Source organism: Ambystoma mexicanum, chromosome 2p (assembly GCF_040938575.1).
Source record: "Ambystoma mexicanum isolate Mex_15411 chromosome 2p, UKY_AmexF1_1, whole genome shotgun sequence".
NCBI classification, from domain to species: domain Eukaryota; kingdom Metazoa; phylum Chordata; class Amphibia; order Caudata; family Ambystomatidae; genus Ambystoma; species Ambystoma mexicanum.
The window spans coordinates 1,421,973,199-1,421,995,944 of record NC_090923.1 but is presented as its reverse complement, the minus strand read 5'-3'; the positions used below and the strand labels follow the sequence as shown (position 1 = coordinate 1,421,995,944).

The window sequence follows — 22,746 nt, the reverse complement described above, 5'->3', positions numbered from 1 at the left end:
TGCTGTTCGGGATACAGCCCTGGGAAGCTGGGAAATGTAGTTTCAGTGGACTACAACAGCACAGAGGCGTAGCCAGGATTGTCTAGCAAATGGGGCCTGAAGCTAATGTAGTTGTGCCCACTGCACTGACAAAAATATCTGTAAGTGCCCACACAGAGCTGCTGAGTGGGCATTTACAGATTTTTGGTGGGCCTTGCCCCTCAGGCCCTGCCCTGCCTACGCCTCTGCAAAAGCAGCGATAAGAAATCACGCTGTTTTAAGTGCTTTTTCTCTCAGCCTTATATTTTTATCCAACAGTTCACAGTCAATTTAGGTAGTCTGTCAAATTAAATAATTTCGCTACAATTCCTACTCGGGGTGAATCTGGTAATGACACCAAGTATGCCAAATGTAAAAAAAACTAGCAAGCGCTCCGCCATAACCAACCTAAACACAGTGGTCGAAGGGTGCAAAAAGAAGTAATGGAACCATGTTCCCTGCTGGCCTTTCCCTGTTCCCCACAAAACCCATCACGCCCCCCCCCAAAAAAAACACACCTGCCTTTTACGGGAATGCTCAGTGCAGTTCATTGAAGTGCAAGCTTCAACTTCCTCCTACACTTTTGTTTTAAAACTAAACCATTCCGTAACGGTTTATTTTTAAAATAAAAGTATAGGAACGGTAAAACTAAAATGAAAAAGTAGAGGAGCACGCTCCCACTCACGTCGACCACTGCCTAAAAGAGCAGGGACATCTTGGCTCAAAACCTACATGCCTCAATGGCAGCACTCACCGTGACTTGCGCAGTCATGCTGATCAGCGCCTCCATCTTTGGCAGACACACGTTCTCTTCCACCAAAAGCGGAGTCGGTCGCTCATGAACAAGCTCCTGGTCCTGGTTTAGCGGTTGCTGCTTTTGCAGCTCTTCGCACAGTTGCAGAGTGTGCTGCTGTTGGCTTTTCCGAGACTTGTATAGCTGGGATTCCAATCGCTCGATGAGAACATCATACTCCGCTATCTTCATCGCTATATCTCCAAGGGTCTCCTCACCCCCGACTTGCTGCCCATCTCTCATCTTGGTATGGTTCTGTGAATCTTTCCGGCTGGCTGGTGGAAATCGGCCCTCAGCAACTACTTTATATGAAAGGAAGAGAAAAGGTAAAACGTATAAGACAAAGTTTTATGTGCAATAAAAATGAAGACACGTATTCTGTGCTATATTTGTTGAAAAAATAAGTTTCTTTTTTTTTTTAAAAAAAAAAGGACCACCAAAACCTACTACGCTTTTCCATTAGTGACAATATTTTAATCTTCCATCAGCAGGGAGCTTCCTTTTTGGTTATTGCCGCTCACCAGGATTCAGAATATAAAACAATATAGATCAGAGTTAGCAGCAGAGGCAGACTAGGCAATTGGGTGACATTCCTCACAAGCAAGGCGTTTCCAAAATACTTATTTGGATAGGGGAAGTCGGCCCAGCATCAATGATTCTCCTAAATTCACCAGCCTACTAGAGCCACCAGTGCAATTGAAATTAGGCCTTTGCAAATGATCAAAACGTATTACCTGCCCACTCTACCTTTAATTTACAGTACAGCGTTTCGACCCCACTTCTACTCCGAATTGCAAGTGCTTGTCCAATTACTTGGATTTACCCATGAAACAAGTATAGTAAAATCACGCAGAATCCAAGTTTTATACCTTGCATCGGACTAACATTTTATCGGTGCAGTAAAGTTCATTTTAAGCCTACCCTTTAGCATCTTTTGAGTGACAGTGCACCCCTTTACATTCACCCCCAACACACACAATGCTATTTACTCCACGTTGCACTGTTTTCTAGGGTAACCTGGGTGTAATTTATTTTTAACTTGGCGGGTCCGACTTCCGGGTTACTAGTGCCTAATTGTGAACATATGTGCTACAATGTTTTTTTTAATCAGTATCGTGTCCCTTTATTTCAGTAATTGCTATAAAAGTGCATTCGAAAGGCAATCAATGTTCAGTATTACAAGATAAAATAATAATCTAAATGCCCAGAAACACTATCAGAATTGTTAACCAACGTACACGTGTACCATCCCTCATTTCCTGATCTGTGCCTCCGTACATAAATGTTTATTTTTGATTTATTTTATTTGGATTTATGAAGCGCCCAGCGGCCATAGGCATTGTGGAGCTGTTACAGAATATTCACTTAACACAGTATACACGTTATAGCATTTCATGTGCAATAGTAAAGGTTAACATGACATATCTGGTGGTGTTCCAAGGTTACAAAGGAACAATTGGTTGCAGGCAGTATTGGTTGCCGTCCAGGCCTGCACTCCAGGCACACTCTTCTTTTACCCAAGGAAGTTTACATTGCAAAATGCATTCTATGGAAAATGAATTGCCCTTGTGCAGTTTTTCTGTTACTCACGGCCTCTGCAGGAACCATTTGATGAAGTCTATAGGGCTTCAAAAGCTAATGCATTATACCATCTTTGCATAATTTCAGTTTGACAAGTAATTTATTGTTCTTTTTTTTTATTGGATTTTGGGTGAAAGTATCCCATGCAGATTAGGTCATCCATTCCATTGCCACAAAGCTCCACAGTTTCTATTATTACTGTGCGCCCTAGAGCAGTGGTCTTCAAACTTTTTTGGCATGGGCACCCCCTGAGCAAAGTTTGGGCAAGCCGGGTCCCCCCAAAAGTGCCAGATGGACAGTATGTAGAAATCGCTATGAACTTTTGAGTGCCGTCACCGCACCCTACTCCCAGTACAGACCCTAGGCTCTCCCCACCCTACTCCCACCACTATCCCAGTATTGCCGCCCATCCTGCTCCCACCACAGTCCCATAACACAAGCATACACACATCCATACACATTTAAATAAATCGCCATAAACATACCTCGCATGGTTGCTAAAATGCCCCGCTCCAGGTTGCTCTGCCTGTATGTGCGAGGAGGCACAGGAGCACCCCCTCGTACATGCATAGCTCATTGGAAATGCTGGCTGGGGCCAGGGGCTTTGCTAGGGGGGGGGCTAAGGGGGCTATAGCCCCTGATCTTTTGGTTGTAGCCCCGGATAGAATCTCAGGAGCTACAGCCAAAAGGCTAGCTAGCCCCCACTCCCAACAGTTCCGACATCAGCTTAGCCCCGGTTCTTTTCCAGAACTAGCAATTCCCCTGGCTGCGACACTGCATGTATGTAAGGCTGGCGAAGCACAACACCCTCAGCGTTGCATGGTTCAGTGATCATGTGCGGCTGGGGAAATGAACTGTCAAAGGCAAACAGAGTTTCCCTTTGACAGTTCAGACAGCCCAGGAGCACTCCCTCAGCTGCTTTTTCCTGGGCTGGCTCCTCGGCTCCTCCATAATGGGTGAGGTGGCCAGTGGGTGGACGCCCCCTCACCCATTATGGATGAGCCGGCAGGCTTGGATTGGCCTATAGGGCAATAGGGCGATGACCGTACCAAAAATGCAAAACGCTAGTGTAGGCCAGTAAAAATGGGCCACTTTTTTGGCCAATGTGGGCCAGTTTGAGGAGTTACTTCACTATGCAGCTAGTAGTTTTGACCATTGTTGCTGAATAAATATTCTTTAAATATCACCATTTGTTTACATTTGAACAAAAAACATCCCCTTGGGTACTATTCAAACAGCCTGTGACTAAACACTGAATATCCATTTGCAACTGCTGGCCATTTTTTCATTGGTGCCTAAGACGGTTTTATGGCCCAGTCTGACCATGTGAGCTGCCCCTTCCCATTTCCTCCAATCTAAAAAAAAAGAAAAAAAAAAATCTTTTATTTTTTGCATTTCATGCTGGGCTCTGGCACCCCCCCTGGGATGCGGCCGCGTGCCCCACAGTTTGAAGACCTCTGCCCTAGAGGGTGGGCGGACCCCCGGATCGAAAAGACCACACATCCATTCCCTTCGTGTCCGAACTGCATCAGGGGCCACTATCCTCTGTCTGGGCTGTGACCTCCTCACAGAATTACCCCCATGGCCTGACACATCCACCAGATGTATATTTTGTGCAAACTCTCTGGGGTATAGTGCCACTGGGACATTATTTTATACCAAGCTTCTCTAATCTAGATCAACCTTGTCAGCTTGGGGATATTTGCCCACACATTTTGCCAATGTTCTCTTGGAATATCAATCCCCAGTGTCTTTTCCCCATCTAAGCATATATCCTTTTGGCTCGAATCCCCTTCCATCAGGAATGAATATAGCTTTCACATCAGCTGGCTGTTTACTGTATGTGTGGTGATGAATTTTTCAAACACAGTTCTCTCCCTCCGGCTTCCTTCCCCCCCTGAGCTAGCTATCCAATGTCTAATTTGATAGTATTCAATTCTATCCATTTCAGAAAGTCCCATATACTGTTTACATTCCATAAAAGTGCGAATCTCTGTCCCTGCATCATATCCTGCAGCTTTGTACACCCCACCTTCCACCATTGCCTAAACGCTCCCTTTATAGTCCCTGGTTGGAAGTGCAGGTTCCCAATTAGCAGGGTGAAGGGGGACGGGCGCGTAGATGGGTATCCCTTTTCAAGCAGGCGGTCCCATATATCACACACCACTGCAAAAACCTGACTAATCCGTGTTTTGGCGTCATCTCGTCTATGTAGCCAGAGACAACTCACTACCGCCCTATCCATCCAGGGTTTAGAAAAGTCACCCGTAAAGCATTCCTGCAGTATTCTCGGCTGTGCGGCCTCATAATATTTTATAAAGTTCAGGAGTAAGCGTGCGACAGGTATCGGGAGAGTCTGGAAGTAGCCAAGTACCCTCAGGAGTCTTACCATCTTTATGGTGGCCACCCTTCCCAACCATGAAATACGAAGTGGGGTCCATTTCCCCTGGTCATCCTTAACCTGTTGGAGCAGTCTCGGATAGTTCTCATCATACATCTGCGATATTGCATTGGCTATGTTAACTATCCCTAGATTACTTGCCTCCACAAGCGGAGAAAGTGTGTGTGAGCCCCAAAAGCAACAGCTCAGACTTCCCCAGGTTCACCTTGAGACCAGCCACTAGTTCTATTTCTGGCAATTCTGCCACCAGTGCCGGTATTGATGGCTCACGGTGGGTCAGTTATCAGCATGTCGTCCACGAAGGCAGCTATCTTATGCTCCTCGCCTCCAAAAAGGATGCCCCATATTGTCGACCTCTGTCGGAGTATGCCCAAGAGTGTCTCCGAATATATGTTGCATAAAGCAGTGGCGACAAGGGGCATCCCTGCCTTGTACCCAGAGCTACTTCTATATTACAGGACAATTGCTTATTAATCGATAAGCACATTGTGGGAGCCTTATAGTTTGCTTTTACCATTTGTATGAACTTAGCCCCCATCCCAATATGGTCCATAGTAGTGTCAGGGGCCACTATCCTCTTGTCTCTGTCTCTCTCTCTCTCTCTCTCTCTCTCTGTCTCAGTCCCTCTCCCTCCCCGCAGTCTCTCTGCCCCAGTCTCTCAATCCCCCCAGTGTCTCTCTCCCTCTCAGTCTGTCTCTCTCCCTCCCTCAGTCTCTCTCTCTCTCTGTCCCTCAGTCTGTGTCTCTCCCTCTATCCCTCCCTCTCTCCCTCCTGTCTCTCTCTCTCCCTCCAGTCTCTCTCTCCCTCCCTCTCTCAGTCTGTCCCTCAGTCTCCCTCCCTCCGTCTCTCTCCCTCCGTCTCTCTCTCCCTCTCTCTCGGTCCCTCAGTCTGTCTCTGTCCCTCAGTCCCTCCATCTCTCCCCCTCACTCTCCCTCTCCCTCCCTCAGTCTCTCTCCCTCAGTCTCTCTCCCTCAGTCTCTCTGTCCCACGGTCTCTCTCTCTCCCCCTCAGTCTCCCTCTCTCCCCCTCAGTCTCCCTCTCTCCCTCCGTCTCTCTCCCTCAGTCTCTCTCCCTCAGTCTCTCTCTCTCTCCCCTTCAGTCTCCCTCTCTCCCCCTCAGTCTCCCTCTCTCCCCCTCAGTCTCCCTCCCTCAGCCTCTCTCGCACAGTCTCTCTGTGCCACAGTCTCTCTCTCTCCCCCTCAGTCTCCCTCTCTCCCCCTCAGTCTCCCTCTCTCCCCCTCAGTCTCTCCCCCCTCAGTCTCTCCCCCCTCAGTCAGTCACTCTCCCCCCCTCAGTCAGTCACTCTCCCTCCCTCAGTCAATCACTCTCTCTCCCTCAGTCAGTCACTCTCTCTCCCCTCTCTCTCCCCCAGTCTCTCCCCCCCTCAGTGTCTCCCCCCTCATTCAGTCACTCTCCCCCCTCAGTCACTCTACCCCCCTCAGTCAGTCAGTCTCTCTCCCCTCTCTCTCCCCCAGTCTCTCTCCCCCAGTCTCTCTCCCCCCAGTCTCTCTCCCCCCAGTCTCTCTCTCTCTCCCCCAGTCTCTCTCTCTCTCCCCCAGTCTCTCTCCCCAGTCTCTCTCCCCCCTCAGTCTCCCTCTCTCCCCAGTCTCTCTCCCTCCCTCACCCTCCCACAGTCTCTCTCTGTCCACAGTCTCCCTCTCCCCCACAGTCTCCCTCTCCCACAGTCTCCCTCTCCCCCAGTCTCTCTGTCTCTCTCCCCCTCAGTCTCTGTCTCTCTCCCCATCAGTCTCTCCCTCAGTCTCTCCCTCCGTCTCTCTCTCCCTCCGTCTCCTCTCCCTCAGTCGCTCTCTCCCCCTCAGTCTCTCTCCCCCCCTCAGTCTCTCTCTCCCCCTCAGTCTCTCTCTCCCCCGCTCAGTCTCTCTCTCTCTCTCTCTCTCTCATTTCCATTTCCACTCAGTTTCTCCCACTGAGCTCGAAGCAATAAGCTCCCCTCGCATTACTGCCTTAAGGCATCCCAGATACCCTCCGGTGAGGCATCCTGGTTGTCATTAGCAGAGAAGTACCCATCTATTTTGTCCCCGATCACCTCTGCCGCCACTCATCATTCAGCAATTCCCCTGGGATTGCCAAGCCCACAGCCCACTAGGCAGCCCTTTATCCATGGTTGTCACCAGCAGTTGGGCGTGATCAGCCAATGACATTGATCCCAGTTCAACTTCCTTCACCTCTCCCATCAACTAGGCAATTAACCACAATGTAGTCTATTCTTGACAGTGACTGATAAATATGCGAGAAAAACGTATAGCCCCTCTTTTCTCCCCTCCTGGTCTGCCAGGCATCTCGTAGAGTGATGCGTGTCAAGGCTTTCCTTCAATGCCCCTGACAGGGGTGCCGTTTCCCTGCCCGCTCCCGCACTCCTAGCCTTGGTGGGATCCCACGGCAAGTTAAAATCTCCGGTGAGTAGAATCTCTCCTACTGCAAAGCGCTCCAGTTTTGCTGCCACCTCCTGCAAGAAACTATTGTGCCCGGAATTGGGTGCATATATACGTTGCCATGGTAACTGGTCTATGTTCCAGCTGCGCTATTACAAAAAGATACCTCCCCTTCCCATCCACTTGGATTCGTTCGACCTTGGCCCTCATCGTATCTTTGAACCCTATCAGGAACACTAAGGTCTTCCCTATTGCATTGGATCAAAAAATCCGGGAGAATTGTCACCATCTCATCGCAGATTTGTCAGCCTTCTTAATATGAGTTTCCTGTAAAATAATAACATCTGCCCTTTCTCTTCTCACTAGGGCGTCCACCATTTTTACGCTTCACAGGGAAATTTAAACCCCTCACATTATATGAAAAGAATGTACAAAATAATAATAGCATCTATCACCACCCTTATTAATCCTAAATCCCCCCCCCCCAACTAGTTTCACCTCTCACCAACTTTTGCCCACTTACCCCCCCCCCTCGCCACCAACCAATTCCCCCATGCCCCCCCAACAAACCATCTCATGACTAGGCTGAAGATACCCTTGGGGGTCGATCCCCAAAGCTTTGGCCCAGGAAAATTCCTGAATTATCCCCCATTGGGAAGTATCCTAACACCTACCGATTCCAAAACAGTACTCACCAGCCCTCCACTCCAGGCTAGGTAACCGGTATCAACCCCCCCCCCTCATTATTCACCACCCCCCGCCTTCACTTACTTTGCCACCTTCCATCTGCATGACTCCATCCGCCCCCTCCGATCCTCCCTCTGCCCTCTTCCCGGCGGACCATTCAGTTTTGCCCCCATACCTCCTGTCCTCCCCTGCACCTTAGACCAGCCCCACTGTCTCTGGCCTCGCAGGGAGGAGGGCCTTGGTAGCCTCTCTGTGTGGCCTTCCTCTTCCTCCAAGTTCAACAGCGAGAGGCCCTCTGCGCATGTTGTAATGCGATGTTGCTCTCCTCCAAGCTAAAAAGCAGTCCAAAACAGAAATGTCCAGTTATATGGGATATGTTTTGCAAGGAGGGCACACGTCACCGAGCCCAAGTCCCTCTGCTTTTGCAGTTTTAGCATGGCCAGGTCCTGAAACAGCTGTACCCGTGTCCCATTCACTGTAACATTGCCTTAGTTTCTTGCTGCTCGCAGAATATTCTCCTTTATTCCATACGAGGTGAGGGCGACCAGTACATCTCTCGGTCTTGCTCCCGGGTCCCTTATCCCGGGCACCACTCTATGTAACCAGTCAATCCTGATATCTTATGGCTGTATGTCCAGTCAATCCCAATATCTTCTGGCTGTATGTCCATCAATTAGTTCCCAAAGCATTGATGGATGGTGCTTTTTAGGTCTGTATCCAGTATGGATTTGCTTAAGCCTTTCACACAAATATTGACTGGACCGGCGCAAATGATTCTCCAGGTCTTCCGTCTGCAATTCCATATTGTGGGAGACCCTAGCCAGTTGATCCAACAGTTCACTATTCGGACGTACCTCCTGCGACATCTCCACCAGGCCCGGTTCAGTCACATCCACCATCTCTTCCAACGTCTTCACTTCCCCTTTAACTTCAGTCAGGGAGATTCTCAGTGAGATTCTCAGTTCATCCTGCAGTAATGTAAACTGCTCCTGGAAAGTATTAGTTATTCGCCCCCCTCCATGTCATTGGGGTATTTCCTAAGATCTTCCTTACTGAGAGCCATCTCTGCGCTCTTGGGCGCCCCATTTTTTCTACTCAATGTCCTCTTTCTCTGCACCTAATGTGCCCTCTGCCTCTTACAGTCCTCCTTGAACCCCTAGGGATTGCCTCCTGCTGGGCTGGGTGCCCTTCCCTTTCAATCCTAGCATCTGGGTGTCACCTCCCCACCAATGTGTATGCCTTGACTGCCCGTATCAGGAGATAGCAACCGTTCTGTTGGTGGGCCTCTTCCACTATTCCTGTATTTATTTACTGCCGAAGCAATATATGTTCCAATCCCTCTATGCACACTTTACACCACTGGTGCTTTATTCCATCTCCCCCACACTTCAGTTGCCTTCCTTTGGGGGCTGCCACACTTGGGGACTCAGTCGCTCTCTAGCACACGTGTATTTACTCCAAAGTCCCCGCCCTCCTTACTTTTTCACTCGCCCGGGGAAATCTTTCCTCCAGTCGTGGAACCTGCTGACAGCTCCACAACCTTTCTAGCTCCGGCTGATCCTTTCCGGCACCCGGGCCTCTGAACTGTTTCCTCCTCCTCTGCTCGTCACACTGCTGCCAGACTCCAGCGGGCAAGGTTTACGATCCACTCTTTGGATCCGATCCCCTTGCGTGGTGAAAGTCACGATCCACAACGCTTTTAAGTATAAATTGGACAAAGAGCGTCAAGGCTGCAGGTATCTGCGTAGTGTGGATATACTGCCAGTATGATTCCACTGAGGTAAGTACAAATGCAACACAAACAAGTCCCAGTTTCACTGCGCCAAGTATAGCAAAATAAAAATCGGGAGTCCCAGTGATTTGTATGAAAGAACAGCCTTTAAAGGTTTAATACAAGCAACAGCCTAACATGTGTTTCGAGCCTTCCACGGCTCTTCATCTGAGGCTATTATTAAACATAGGATACAATAACAAAAATGGAGTGTGCAACATTCAATAATATAGTGACACCATACAGTAACATAAGCAGGACAAATTAAGGCACAGCATCCAGGGGAAAAACAGGGGACGAATGAGCCAAAATTAAATTTATGCAATTTGCAATAGGATTAATGCAAGGCAAAAACGAAAATCGAAAGCATATTTGACAAAAGAAAAAATTATAAACGTAATAAATTTAAAGCCATACCAAAAGTGGTGTAAATCCATTAGGAGGTGGATGTTGGAATATTCAAAATAGAGAGAAAAACACATTTGTGCTAGGGTTACAATTTATTAGATGGAATGACTGCAGCAGTGCAGTCAAAAACAATGATGCCAAAAAAATAATCTAGTGTAAATTTACACTTTATAAACCAGACACCAATTAATCTGAGGCAGTATTACCTTGATAGGGATAGAGCCTGAAATTTAAGCTGAAGGGACAACGCCCGAAAAGTACTGTGCGCAGGAGAAAGAAACAATCAATCACTTGGCGCAGTGAAACTGGGACTTGTTTGTGTTCCCCTTGTGTGGTGGCCTTCCTTCGCCGAGATATTCTTCCCACGCCAACAGGGTCTAATTCAGCTTTTTTGCTCCACTGCACGGCCCAGGGGGCATCTTGTCTCGCCGCCCCACCTCTGGCTTCAATGCCTATGCAGCGCTCACCTCCCCTTACCGGCACATCGCTTTACGCACTCCTACGTCTCTGCAATCGAGCAGACCGGCTGCTCTTCTGGGATGTGGGGGGGGAGGGCACTCCTAGCTAACATGGGCCGCCGCCACATTCATTCTTCTCCTGGGTGCTTTTCGCTGCCCGGCCTGCCTCCGTTGCATGGGTGCATGGCCTGCTTTTCTCAGCCCAGAGCAGACACCACATACTCACCGGCGGCCAGCTTTGAATCCGGAATGTGGAACAGCCTCCTTTACCAAGATGCAATTTTGTAAGATGCCATGCAAACCCTTCACATACTCTGACTAGAGAGCATTCCCCCGATACAAACACACGTGCCTCCCTATTGCCCGGATATGCCAAGACACCATCATCATATGTCGGGTACAGACTTGTGCACATAGATACTGCTATATTACACAGTGACTTCAATAAAGGGTTGATGCCCCAGAGCTCAATACAGCACTGGGTATTGCACATCAAACAGTGATCAGGACCTACTTCTGGAGAAAGAGCCAACATAATGGCCACCACAAATCTAACTTCCACATGAGATGCACGTTAGAACTTGTTAAATGATATGACCTGTGATGCTGTACATTTCTTCTAAGAAGGCCCAAAATAAAAAAGTTGTAAAATGCACAGGGTGATACATGGGTATATTTGAATGGCACAAGTTGGTCTTTGGAGCCAAATGAAATGTCATGGTTGCAGTCCATTTAATGCTAATCGGGATCTTCTCTGCTTCAACCTTCCAACTGACGAATAGCGCTCGCCAGGTTCATTTTAGGTCTCCTACCAAGATCTCTAGTCTGATACCTCTGGGTTTATATCTCTACCAAATACTTTATCCCCTGCTCAAACTCCTGGCTGTTCTGTTTGTATTCATCTACTTTTGAAAATGATCTACCAAGCTCTAGATGTAGTTCAACTGTGGCAGACATAGCCAAGGATGATTGACTTTCAACAACATTGTTTTTTCTAAATGACTTCTGGACCAAAAACCAGGGGATAGTTGTAGAAGATTTTGGGGTGTCACCATGGTTTTGGCCAGCTTCAATAGGCCCATCACAAAACCAACATCTCAAATCTGAAACGTGGACGCGACCTTTCAATTTAGATCTGTCCATTGTACTTCCAAATTAATGCAGTGATCACGTTAACCTTATACCACCCAAAGCTCCTGAGTGATATCCCCCGTCCCTTCAGATGAGAACTAGCTTCGGTAAGCAACAGAGTAGTGTACTACTCGAAGGTGGAAGCAGATCCCAATGGATCAACAATACAAGGGAGCAGGGAGCTCACAACGGGGAGGGCAGAATTTGGCAGCAAGGGATCTGCAAGAATCAAGGGTGGAGCAGTTCGCCCAAACTCAGGGTGGATGAGGAGTGGAGGGGTATGAACCTAGGTCTTAAGGAGTAGCTTGAATTGCAACACTTCAATGTAGATGGCGTCAGATATTGCTGACTGGAGGATGAGCCACACCTTTAAAAGGGTGGTGCTCAACCTTTTTGACTGTGTGTGTGTGACAAAATGCCACCTTGTGTCAGCATGCTAGCCCAAGCTTTTTTTGTTATTAATATAAAATCATGCGGGTAATTCTCTTTCTGAAAGGGGGGTCTGCGGATCAGACACTCGCTTTCATAAATGCTCTACGACAGAATTATAGGAGGAAGGAGTGCTTGGGTGCTCTGTGGGGTAGGTTAGAGGAAAAAGGCTGGGAATGCAGATCGTCAAAAGGATTGGGGATATGGACTGTAGAAAGCGAGGGGTGAGTTGGATGGTGGGGGCGGGAGGGAATGAGTAGTGTAGTGGTAGAGAGCTTATCCTGGGTTTTGTCACAGAACAGGAACAGTAAACAAAAACGTACAGCAGTGCTCGCTAAAGCGATATCATGTGAAATTGTTCATAGGAAGGCACCCAATAAGCCAGCCAGGGACAAGATGAACTATAACCAAAGCCTTGGGGTATTTTGCACTCGCAACCTCTGGATGACGCGCTTAATGCTTTAGAAGTAAAATACATGCTACCAGGGATACAATATAAAGGAAGTCACCAAATCAACCCTTGTGCCCCAAACAACAATCGAAATTTCCGCTACCAAGAATGTACCATGCTTTCCTTTACTCCCGACATCACACTTCATTTTCCTCCCAAGTTAAGCACAAGACAAGGGTAGATAGTTACACAGCACCCCTAGTGGACAAAAACAGGCCAGGATGGATGGTACAAGTAATTAAATCGAATAGCATCTTACTCGCAAAGCGCTTAACATTTTTCACCACCACAAAAAGGACCAAGAATGAACTACTGCATCCACTTTAAAACTTATTTGAGGACAAGAGCGTGTATTCTGTATTTTAATTGACCAATGCAACAGTAGTAAATTTATGAAAATGTATATAACTCAACTATCGTCCCACGCAAACATTAAAAAAAGGGGTAGAAACAGTTTTTGCATGTATAGAATACCCATCCATTGTCCCATGCAAAAATAATAAAGCACTGCGGATGCCAACAGTTTGGGCTTTTGTGTAGCATGGGAAAGGCCCTTGCCAGGCATTGTCATAGTGGTATTAACTGCCATTGATGGTAGCAGGTGCAAAATGGCAAGAGTACATGGGCATCTAATAGCAGTGCCTAGGAAATGTCCAATACTTTTACACAAGCCAAAACGGTTAGCTTTGCCAATGCTTGTTTTTAACAGGACTTCAGACTTGTATTACACCAGTAGCTGGTGTACAAGTAATTAACTCTCAGTAGACTGTTTTGAAAAAACAATGGCAGGCACTTTGAGTGCAAAGTTCCATGCCAAGTCTTGATTAAAGCGAGCTCAAAGAGTTCTAATGAGGAGGTGTTTTGCAGTGGGGAGTGGCAGGAACTGGGTGGGAACGGCCATAGGGATTAGCATGGCCATGGGCAGTCAATAGGTGGGCAAATAACCAAACACCTACACGCTTTGTGGCCCTCCTCAGGTGTCTTTTCAGGGTAATTTAAATAGTAAGCTGTGCTACACAAGTGTCATCTTAATTAGCAAATCTGCAAACATGCAAAGCAAATTCCTATGCGCACTGCTTAGTTTATGCCTTGAAAATGTAAAGGTTAGCTGCATGAATGGACACAGATATCATACAAAGTTGTCAGTGCAAGTATGTAGTATGGTGTTGCGGCAGGCAGTTTAACTGTCAACTTCAGGTGGACAAGATGGCTCTTGCGTGTCATGGATATGTTTTTCAATAGAACATTAAATACCGCTTTCGGGGCAGGGCAGCCCCGAGCCAGGTAGGCCCAAGCGCTTCATTCCAGCCTGTACACCCATGAAAGCGGTATTTATCATCATTAGTACCCGGACCCACCATCTGTGGTACTGGTACCAATTTTTTTTGTTATGCCCTTCAGCACAGAGTGGAGGAGATTATTACTCTTGCACTCTCTCTCCATTCGCCCCTTTGAACTTGCAGTGGACAGGGAAAAGAAGTGAGCGATCCCTGAGGGCAAGAGAGCAATGCAGGGTGAGCTGTGCGTTCTCCCTCGGGGGACCAAAGTTCAAGGTATGGGAACATTGTCAGAATGATTAGAATGCATGCATTTGGCCAAGACAGGGGTGGGCTTGCTGAGTTTCCGTAAGCTACCCATGAAAGTTATGCATGTGGATGGGTGCTGAGGTGGTCAGGAGAGTGCGAGAGCAAGAAACTTGCTACGTGTCCAGCTAGACCGAATTTTGTCATAGGTTGTCACTGCATTCCGATGGCGGAGGTGGTGTGCTTTGTGTTTTTATGAAGCCGAAACATTGTGTGTCCAGGGAGACCTGAATTATTGTTGTAGGTCATCACTGCATTCTGAATCTGCCTGCAGCAGATTCCCACCAAAGTGGTGCGTGTATACGTACCTAGAGGATCAGATCTTTGTTTTTGAAATGGCCTTGTACTTAAGGGAACATCCTGGGAGCCACATTCAAAGCAAATGGAAGGCATCCGTTTGTATAGTTTCAACTGATGTGAAAATAGGTGCCCTGAAGATCCACAGATGTTAGCCAATCCCGACCTAGAGAGCCTCCAAAATGTGTGCCAGATTTTTCATACAAAACTTCTCCAGGGGAAAATGTAAAAAAAGATATTGCAAGTCATCTTGGAGATCCGTAACTGTATAAAGGAAATTGACCTTCTTCCTCCATTTGTTCACTAAACTCTGTGGTGACTTGGAATATCCGTATAACGTACGGTGGGGGAAGTTCATACCATATAGAAAAGCACAATTACATGATTTTATAAGGATATTCTGTGTCTTGTATTAGAACATTATTTACAGGCTTTTATATACGGAATAAAACTACCCCCTACTACTATATAGTCGCAGAACTCTTCAGCGACTTGCAATAGAGACTGAAAGCTCGGCTTGGTCTGGTCTTCAGAGGGTGTCATGCTGGATTGCCTTTTGCAGACTAATGAACAGTCGTTTTTAGAGATTTTCTGAAGACCAGGTGAGCGTCCTCAGCACTGAGCCCCCTGCGCATAGTGTTCCAAACTTTCATTCACAGGAAAGAGACAGAAGATCTGAAGGTACTCGGTTTATCAAGTTCTGACGGATGGAGAGCCAAGTCGACTGCAAGAAATCAAATGTGTGTAGGCCTGCACACAGATGTCGGAGGTGAATGTTTAATTAGTAACCAAAACATGAAGCCAGACATCCTTGGCTTGAAAAGAAATCTTCTTACTCTACTCCTGCACTCCAATCCCCATATGGGCACCCAGACAGTGAAGAATCCACTTTAAAATGTTGGGGTTGACTAACTCTCATAGCATACAGGTACCTACTGAAACTACAACTTGCCTCAACCTTGGAGGTCCACTGTGAAAGGAAACATTGCTCTGGCATTATTTAAGCATAAGCGGTTAGGAGGCCAAGTCTTGGTTGCAGGTGGGTATGCTGCATGGAAATTCTTTTGCAAAACCTTGAATATACAACCGCGGCAAGTGAGGGCAGTGACAAGAGCAAGGTGTATCATTATTCAGCGCAGACCTAGCTTTGGGAAGCAGTGGAGTGCTTTACAAATCATGGGGCGTGAGGGGGAATAGGACACGATGAGGGAAGCAGAGATACAAGGGAGGCAAACAACGTGGGAGGTGTAGATGTAGCTTTCAATTTCTGTACCCATTAGGTTTTTAACACTCATTTCTGCTGCCCATGCGGTCTGTACTACTCCAAAGGCAATACAGACTGTCCATCTTCTCTAAGAAGAGGGCCCACATTCCAGACTGCATCTCTGCGGTACACATTCATGTTTTTTTTTTAGTGCTACACCCCGTGAATATTGTGCGTTTTTGTTACCATTGAAGGAAACAAGCCAGTTTTCTCACCCTTAAGCACCAGCTACGAGAGGGCTGTGCATTTACTGGCTAACCATATCTATCCATCTCCCTCCTAACCACCCCCCCCTCCTCATATACCTGGCACCTCTCGTCCACCGCATAGCTGCTCTCTACTCCAACTTTCAGTGCTATGCAGGTGATACTCCGCTCTCTCTCAGGCGCCCGTCAGCCACCTCTCGTTTGTCCGCAATCCAGCAGTGGTGTGCCGCCAATTATCTCTGCCTTAATGCCAATAAGACAGAGGCCGCCCACTCCCTGCTCCTACCTGTGAGGCCAAAAACCTCCGAGTCATCTTCAACTGCACATTCTCCTTCTCTCCTCACATCTCTGACATCTCCAATAAGTCAAACCACCAGCTGCACCTCCTCAGAGGCATTCTTCCTTTCCTCACTTTGCCCAAGAAGCTCACTGTCTCCAGAGCTCTGGTTCACTCTAGGATGAGCTACTTCAAGAGTCTCTTTCTAAATCTACCTGCCTCTACTCTCTGTCCTCTACAACTCATCCAGAACAGGACTTCGAGATTTGTCCTTGGCCTTCAGCACTGAAATCTCTTCATTGAATCCCAGTGGCGGCAAGAATCAAGTTCAAGACACTCAGCATCGTCCACAAGGCTTTCTGGGGCTGGGCACCGCAATACCTCCAACTCTCTAACGAAATATCTTCCTACCCGAGCTTACCGCTCCTCCAACTCCTTGAGGGTCAGTCGCTTCTCCAAGCAACGAGTTGGGAGATCTCTTTCTTCAGCTGGTGCCTCCCTCTGGACAGCCTCCCTGAAACTTGAGCAGAACCATCTCCGGTTCCGGAAGCACTTCAAGACCTTCCTCTTTGCTTACGCCTGCTCTCTTCCTCTCTCCTGCTGATCTCCCAGTCTGATCCATGGACTGGTCACCCATCCATGGACTTGTTACCCTCTGAATTCAGGCCCAGGTCCCTAGCTGTAAACCTGCACTTCCTCTTGGAACCCCCTGCACTTGTGGTCTGAATATGTAACCCTACAGTCCCCGCTCCTGCACTTAGACACTTGTTGTCTGCACATTTGAGTACCTGCACTTGCCACCCATTGGCTGCACTACTTGCCGTTTCCTGTGGTTTCCTTTGTCCTGCACTTGTCCATCCCCCCTGGCACTTCTTCCCTCCACGTTCCCCTGCACTTGCTTGATCTGAATGTCACTAGGCCTAGTAAGATAAGATCGCTGTTGTTTTGTCCTCCCTCTGTCACCCCATTGCATTGTCAGGTCTTGAAACACTTGTGTATCCCATCATATAAACATTGACAGTTTGAGATGGAAAGGATATGCTTTTCACGCCTTCCCTATGCAGCAAGGTTTTTCACTTATACAGTGGTCTTCATTTTATAATGTTGGAACCAGAATCCAGTTTTCCAATTACAATGTGTATTAGCATCTTCTTGGCAGCCCCAGCAAAATCATTACTTGCAGAGACTGTAATGCCCCACCAAACTATGAAAAACACTGTGCACCCATGTGTTAGATCTAACACATTGTCAGAGGTTTCTGCATCTTTCTGCTGCCTCCATGATGCGCTAGGGTGGTCATTCCTCTTGTTCGATAATGGGTACCAATCAGAAATTCCACCCCCTTTCCCTGCCTAAAAAAAACCTATATATGATGCCTGCGTCCTTAGTCATTCGGGGATCTAAACACTGTCTAAAAGCCGTATGTGACAGATCATAGCGGCAGGTCATCTTTTTGTACTTTATGCAGTGGCCTTGAACGTCAAAGGTCCAAAGTAGGGCATAGTGTATCAGAAATCTTGTGTCTATTGTGGTAGGACAGACCTGTTTTGGCATGGTTAGCAAGTGATTTATTTATTTAAAATTACAAGAAAAAGGCATTTCTATCCCTATTCTATGGCGTTTCCTACTAACAAAACAAACTAGTGTTCTTGTCGTCCGTAGTGAAGTCCAAAAAGTAAACTGTCTGTCCTCTGTCTGAAAGCTAATCTATACTGGCCACACCAAGAGAAAACAAAAAACGGACAAGAGAACGACTCCCTTCTCCTGGCCAAGCTTTTCCAGTCCTAAAAACTAGATTTTTAGATCGTTCTTGGCTCAACTTGTTCGGTTCCTCTTAAGGACTTTTCCACCTTTCTGGTGTCCCTTGTCCTTCTGTAGATAAACTTTGTCTGCTCGCTGTGTTTGGGTTGACCCTTTTGTACTGCGATTTCTTGAAGCGTCTCTTTAAAGCTCCCTTTTGCCCAATACTTTTGGGGAACTGAAATCCTCCTTTACATGATCTTGGTTCTCTGTATTCCTCTGGTTGCTCACTTCCGCATGAACAATAGGTTTCATATCAAATTTCTCATTGCCTGATTGGAACGAATATAGTAGCGCAAACAACAGTGTGCTCCGTTGGTTCAATTTCTGTATTGTTGCAATGAGTAAAACAGGTTCAGCTGTAATTCTCCATCTCGTGGGTATTTGATGATTAACTGGGACGAGTAAACCAAGTCCCGGAGTTATTCTCACTTTTATGGATACTTTTCCGCTCAATGGGACGAATAGGCTGTGTGCGCTCTGGATCTGCTTGTCTCCCGCTGCTTCTGTTACCTTCTTTCTCATGGGCTAACTTCACCGGATCTTTCTCCAGGCTCAGGACAATGTTCGGAGTGGAGTGGCTCCGACGTTCACTCCAACTCTTCTTGGTTCTTCTTTGTGGCTCCGCTGAGCCAATGCTGCAGCGGTCTCAACCTCGTTTCTGGACTGGACAGTCCACCTTGCGCGGGTCACGCCACCACTCACTCGGGTCGCCTTCACACAGGCTTCTCGTCCCCTGCAAGGCTCAGCTCTCTCCATGCCTCCTGTGTACACCACCTGGCCAGATCGTCAGCTTCCACCTCCTAGCTGATTCAAACTTCCTGGGTAGCACATCTTCTGTAGTCCTCCTTCAATTTTTATGTTAGACTTCTTGGTTCTCCCCAGCAAAGTATTATAAAAAACATTTTTCTTTCGTTATTTTGAGCATTCTACCTTGCCAGTTTAATCTTCTGCATCCCAGTTGGTTGGCTTTCAACTATTGAGCAATCAACATTACTCGCTCACCTCACTTTCTTTTCAGCAATTTTTATCTGACATTTTTTCAAGTTGAATGTTGTGTCCAATGTTACTAAAGCACACAGTGGCTTGTTCAGATGGGTTTCCCTGAAGCCGAATGTTACTGGCAGCTGACAAGAAAGTTTTTCAGAGGGGGGCTATCCGGTAGTGGACTCACCTCCCTGGTCTCATGGAAAGCAGCACAAGAATGGCAAAGCTTTTGTGTGGGATATTCCCACATAAAATGTAACACAGAATAAAGAAATGAAACGTTGTCTAAATTTAAAAAGCCTCATCCTCTATGAAAATATGTTTTTGTAATTTTTTTTTAATTGTACATGGTTTATTTAAACCTTGTAAAAACATATCAAAAGATTAAAAGAGAAAAAAGGAAAAAAAACTTTCAATACATCAATACACATGTTTGATAAGAGAAATATTAAAAACATTTCATGATTCTGGTATGGATACAATCATAAAAGATCAAAAGTATCAAGGCTACAGATTCACATATTTCATAAATGTACCAATTATAATCAGAAGGGGAGTTACTCTTCCTTCAAAAGGTACTGCCAAAAGTGCTCTTCATATAATGTTAATCGATGTACAAAAGTACCAAATAATTTTATTCTCAATGTTTGCAGTTCGACATTCAATCAACAGGGGCTTTAATGATTCCACTTCTAATGCACAAAAACGACAGAGTTATCTATTGTCCCTCTTTTATTGCGTTTTTCTTTTGTAGGTAAGAGATTGAACATAAGGTTATCTCTTAGATGGGAGTCAGGGCATATTATAAGATCATTTAAAATGCCTCCACGTTTCTTTGGCTACTGATTAATGTCTGTATATGAGGAATAGATCGACCTAGCATAACTGGTTATAATCCAATCCACCTCAGGGATTTTCACTTTAGCTTTGTTGGGTTCTGGAAGAGGGTTTCTGCATCTATCCCATAACACGCCATTATGTTGGTACAGTTGTCCCCTAATGAGGCAATCTGCCCCTTAGTTGACAGCAATATTCTTCCCCATGAACATATATAGCAAGCCCACATCAGTTTTCTATATAAAAAACAGTTTTTTGTATGTGTACTACACTGTTTTTTGTATGTGTACTACACTGTAAAGAGCTTAAATCAAGCGCAAAGAGCAAAATGATAGCAGGAACGCAATTAGGAAGGCCTTATTCTCTTCACCAGATCAATCCTTCCAATTTACTCAGATCAATTCTTTCATTTGCTACCCCGTTTCTTATTCTTGTACACTTTTACCAGGGGGAGAATGGTGAAGTGACCATATATGCACTTAAGAGGTTTCATTTAGGCTGTGAATTGTGCCCAAAGGAGTTCTCTCCTAGTCTTTATATCTACAGGCCTTACTAAGGATATGCCGAGGTATTTTGTTGACTGAGAAACCCCCAACGCAGTTTGGTCTAATCGCCAAATGAAGATAGAGGCTTTTTCCCCCCCACCATTGAAGGACATTACCATGGCTTTGGATGGATTCATTGCTAACCTATTTATGGCCACATAGATGTCAAATTGGGTTAGACGCTTCTGTAGCCCCACGGGCGTCCTATCTAAGAGGAGAACATCATCCGCATATACCTCCCAAGACCAGGGATCACCCTCTATCCTCGTCGCGGCTAAACCAGTATCACCCAGGAAATCTCCCAAATCTGCAAAATAAAGATTAAAGAAGCATGCTGCAAATGCGCATCCCTGTCTTACTCCGCGGGCTATCTTAATTGGGTTGGGTACATCACCCTTGTTGCTCAATCTCGCTCTTACTGTAGTGTTGGCATGTAGGTGAATGAGAACATCTAGTAAGTCCTTGGAAATACCTCACTCTAAATGTTTCACCCATATCAAAGGCTTGGGACAGATCTACACAAGCCATATAGACAGGGTCACTCCCTTTGCAGCAGGACAGATCAGTGAGGGACTGGATCAGTAATCAACTCGCATCAGTGCCACTAGCTTTCCTAAAGCCCGTTTGGAATTTGGAGAATCTCCCTCTGAGGGAAATCCAATATTTGAGGTTTTTTAAAAACACATTTAGCGAAGATTTTGCTTTCAACATTACAATCCTATGGGCGGTAATTCCTCGGGTCCATGCGGCTGCCTTTTTTAAAAATGGGGATAATCATAGCGGTCTCCCATGATTTTTGTAATATTTTCGCTTTCAGGATAGCCTGGAACAAAGTGTGCAACGTAGTGGCCCAAAGATCAGGGTCACGTTTCATAATGGCATTACAGAGGCCGTTGGGACCGGGAACTCGAGAATTTGAGCCAGATTTATTATGGTGAGTAGTGTTCCCCGGGAGATATCCAATTCACATTGGCCACTATATCCAAGGTTGAAGGCTGCACCTTGGGGCTTTTTAAACAGGTCCTCAAAATAAAGTTCTCAAGTTGCCGCTGAATTTGGGTTAGTTATCTCTTGCACAGTGACCCCAGATTGTCTACTATAGATGAAAAGGTTTGACTTGACGGGTCCAATATTGAATTTGGCATCCTTTCCCCTTCTTTCTGAATTAAGATGTGTATGTGCTATGATCCAATTATTGCATCTCTGCTTCTCTTTTTAAATCAAGTTAATTTGGTCTTGGGCACTTAGCCCAGTCAGTCTCGGGAGGATAGCTCAGGGGCAACGCGCTCGCCTTGGAAGCAAGACGACGCAGCAACACAGGCTGGAACCCCGGGTCCACGCTTAGAAACCTCTGGGTATTACACGCATTATAAATAACCAATTATATATTCACTTTGATTTTTCTTAGCATCTTTCGCATAGGGTTCTTCCTTACTTGAACCTCCCTATCAAAAGAATACGGATGGCTGGAGCTGTATGTTTTGGGGTACGTTGAAGAACATTTAGGCATACCATTGCCGACTAGAAAGTGGAAGTTCTCAATAGTGAGGGCTTCCAACTTATCCAGTAGGGTGGTGGTAGACCAGAATCGTTTGATGTAATTACTGAATAGTCAAGACTCCTTGGGTTCCAACCAAGCCTATTTTTACCAGCATCCGCCACTAGATTTTTACAAAGGGGGTTAATTTGAGATCAAACTAAAAATGTCATTGTTTAGGGCCAAAATATCATGCTCACTATAATTCGAGTGTATAATCTCAAAATATGTACTTTCTTTAAAAATGTTCTCCGAGGCTACAATAGTCGATCCATGATGTAAGTTCGTCTCTGTGTCAAGTAGGTCTTGGTGGGACATCCCCAGGAGTCTGACCATTCAAGCACATGCAGCCCCCAACCCTCCCAGAATTCCATCCATTTTCAACCTAGTAAATGTAATTGAAGTTGATGGATGCTCCGTTTCTCCTGGTCAGTGTCTGGTAATACATCTATATCCAGACTATGGGAGTTCAGATAGCCTACTAAGATCATTTCAGAATTTGGATATTTCATTTTATACAGTTCAATGATTAATTATAAAGCTTGCAAGCATGAAGTCAACATTAAGTGTGCTGGATTCCAATAAATATTAATTAGTTGGCCCAAATTGAGATGTAATATCGACAGCAAGTAACCTTCTAGTGGTATCATTAAACAAAGCCCTGTCAAGTCCCAAACCATGTCTCAGGGCAATGCAAAGGCCACCATAAGGTCTACCTCCATTAGAGCTCAAGTCTCCGTGATAAATAGTAAAATATCCATCCCAGAGGAGCAGCTTCATGGCATTAGTGTCTTGCATACATACTATATCGTACGTGCTTAAGGACTCGAAAGAGTGGGAGTAAAGCAGTAGCTTACAAAACCCGCTGATGTTCCATGAAGCAAATGTGAGC

At 46.1% G+C, this 22,746-nt stretch overlaps 1 protein-coding gene across 8 annotated transcripts in view; it reads right to left on the bottom strand.

Annotated features, from left to right (window-relative positions):
• Positions 1-22,746, bottom strand: part of LOC138567574 (zinc finger protein 250-like) — a 312,546-nt gene that overhangs the window by 178,235 nt on the left and 111,565 nt on the right. For 4 of the 8 annotated variants that reach the window (XM_069645935.1, XM_069645931.1, XM_069645938.1 and 1 more), the window contains exon 2: positions 773-1,113. In XM_069645935.1, coding sequence (XP_069502036.1) covers positions 773-1,054 — 282 coding nt within the window. In that variant the 5' untranslated portion in view covers positions 1,055-1,113. The remainder of the gene's footprint in view (positions 1-772; positions 1,114-22,746) is intronic. The other 4 variants (XM_069645937.1, XM_069645934.1, XM_069645939.1 and 1 more) reach the window with 1 other exon arrangement.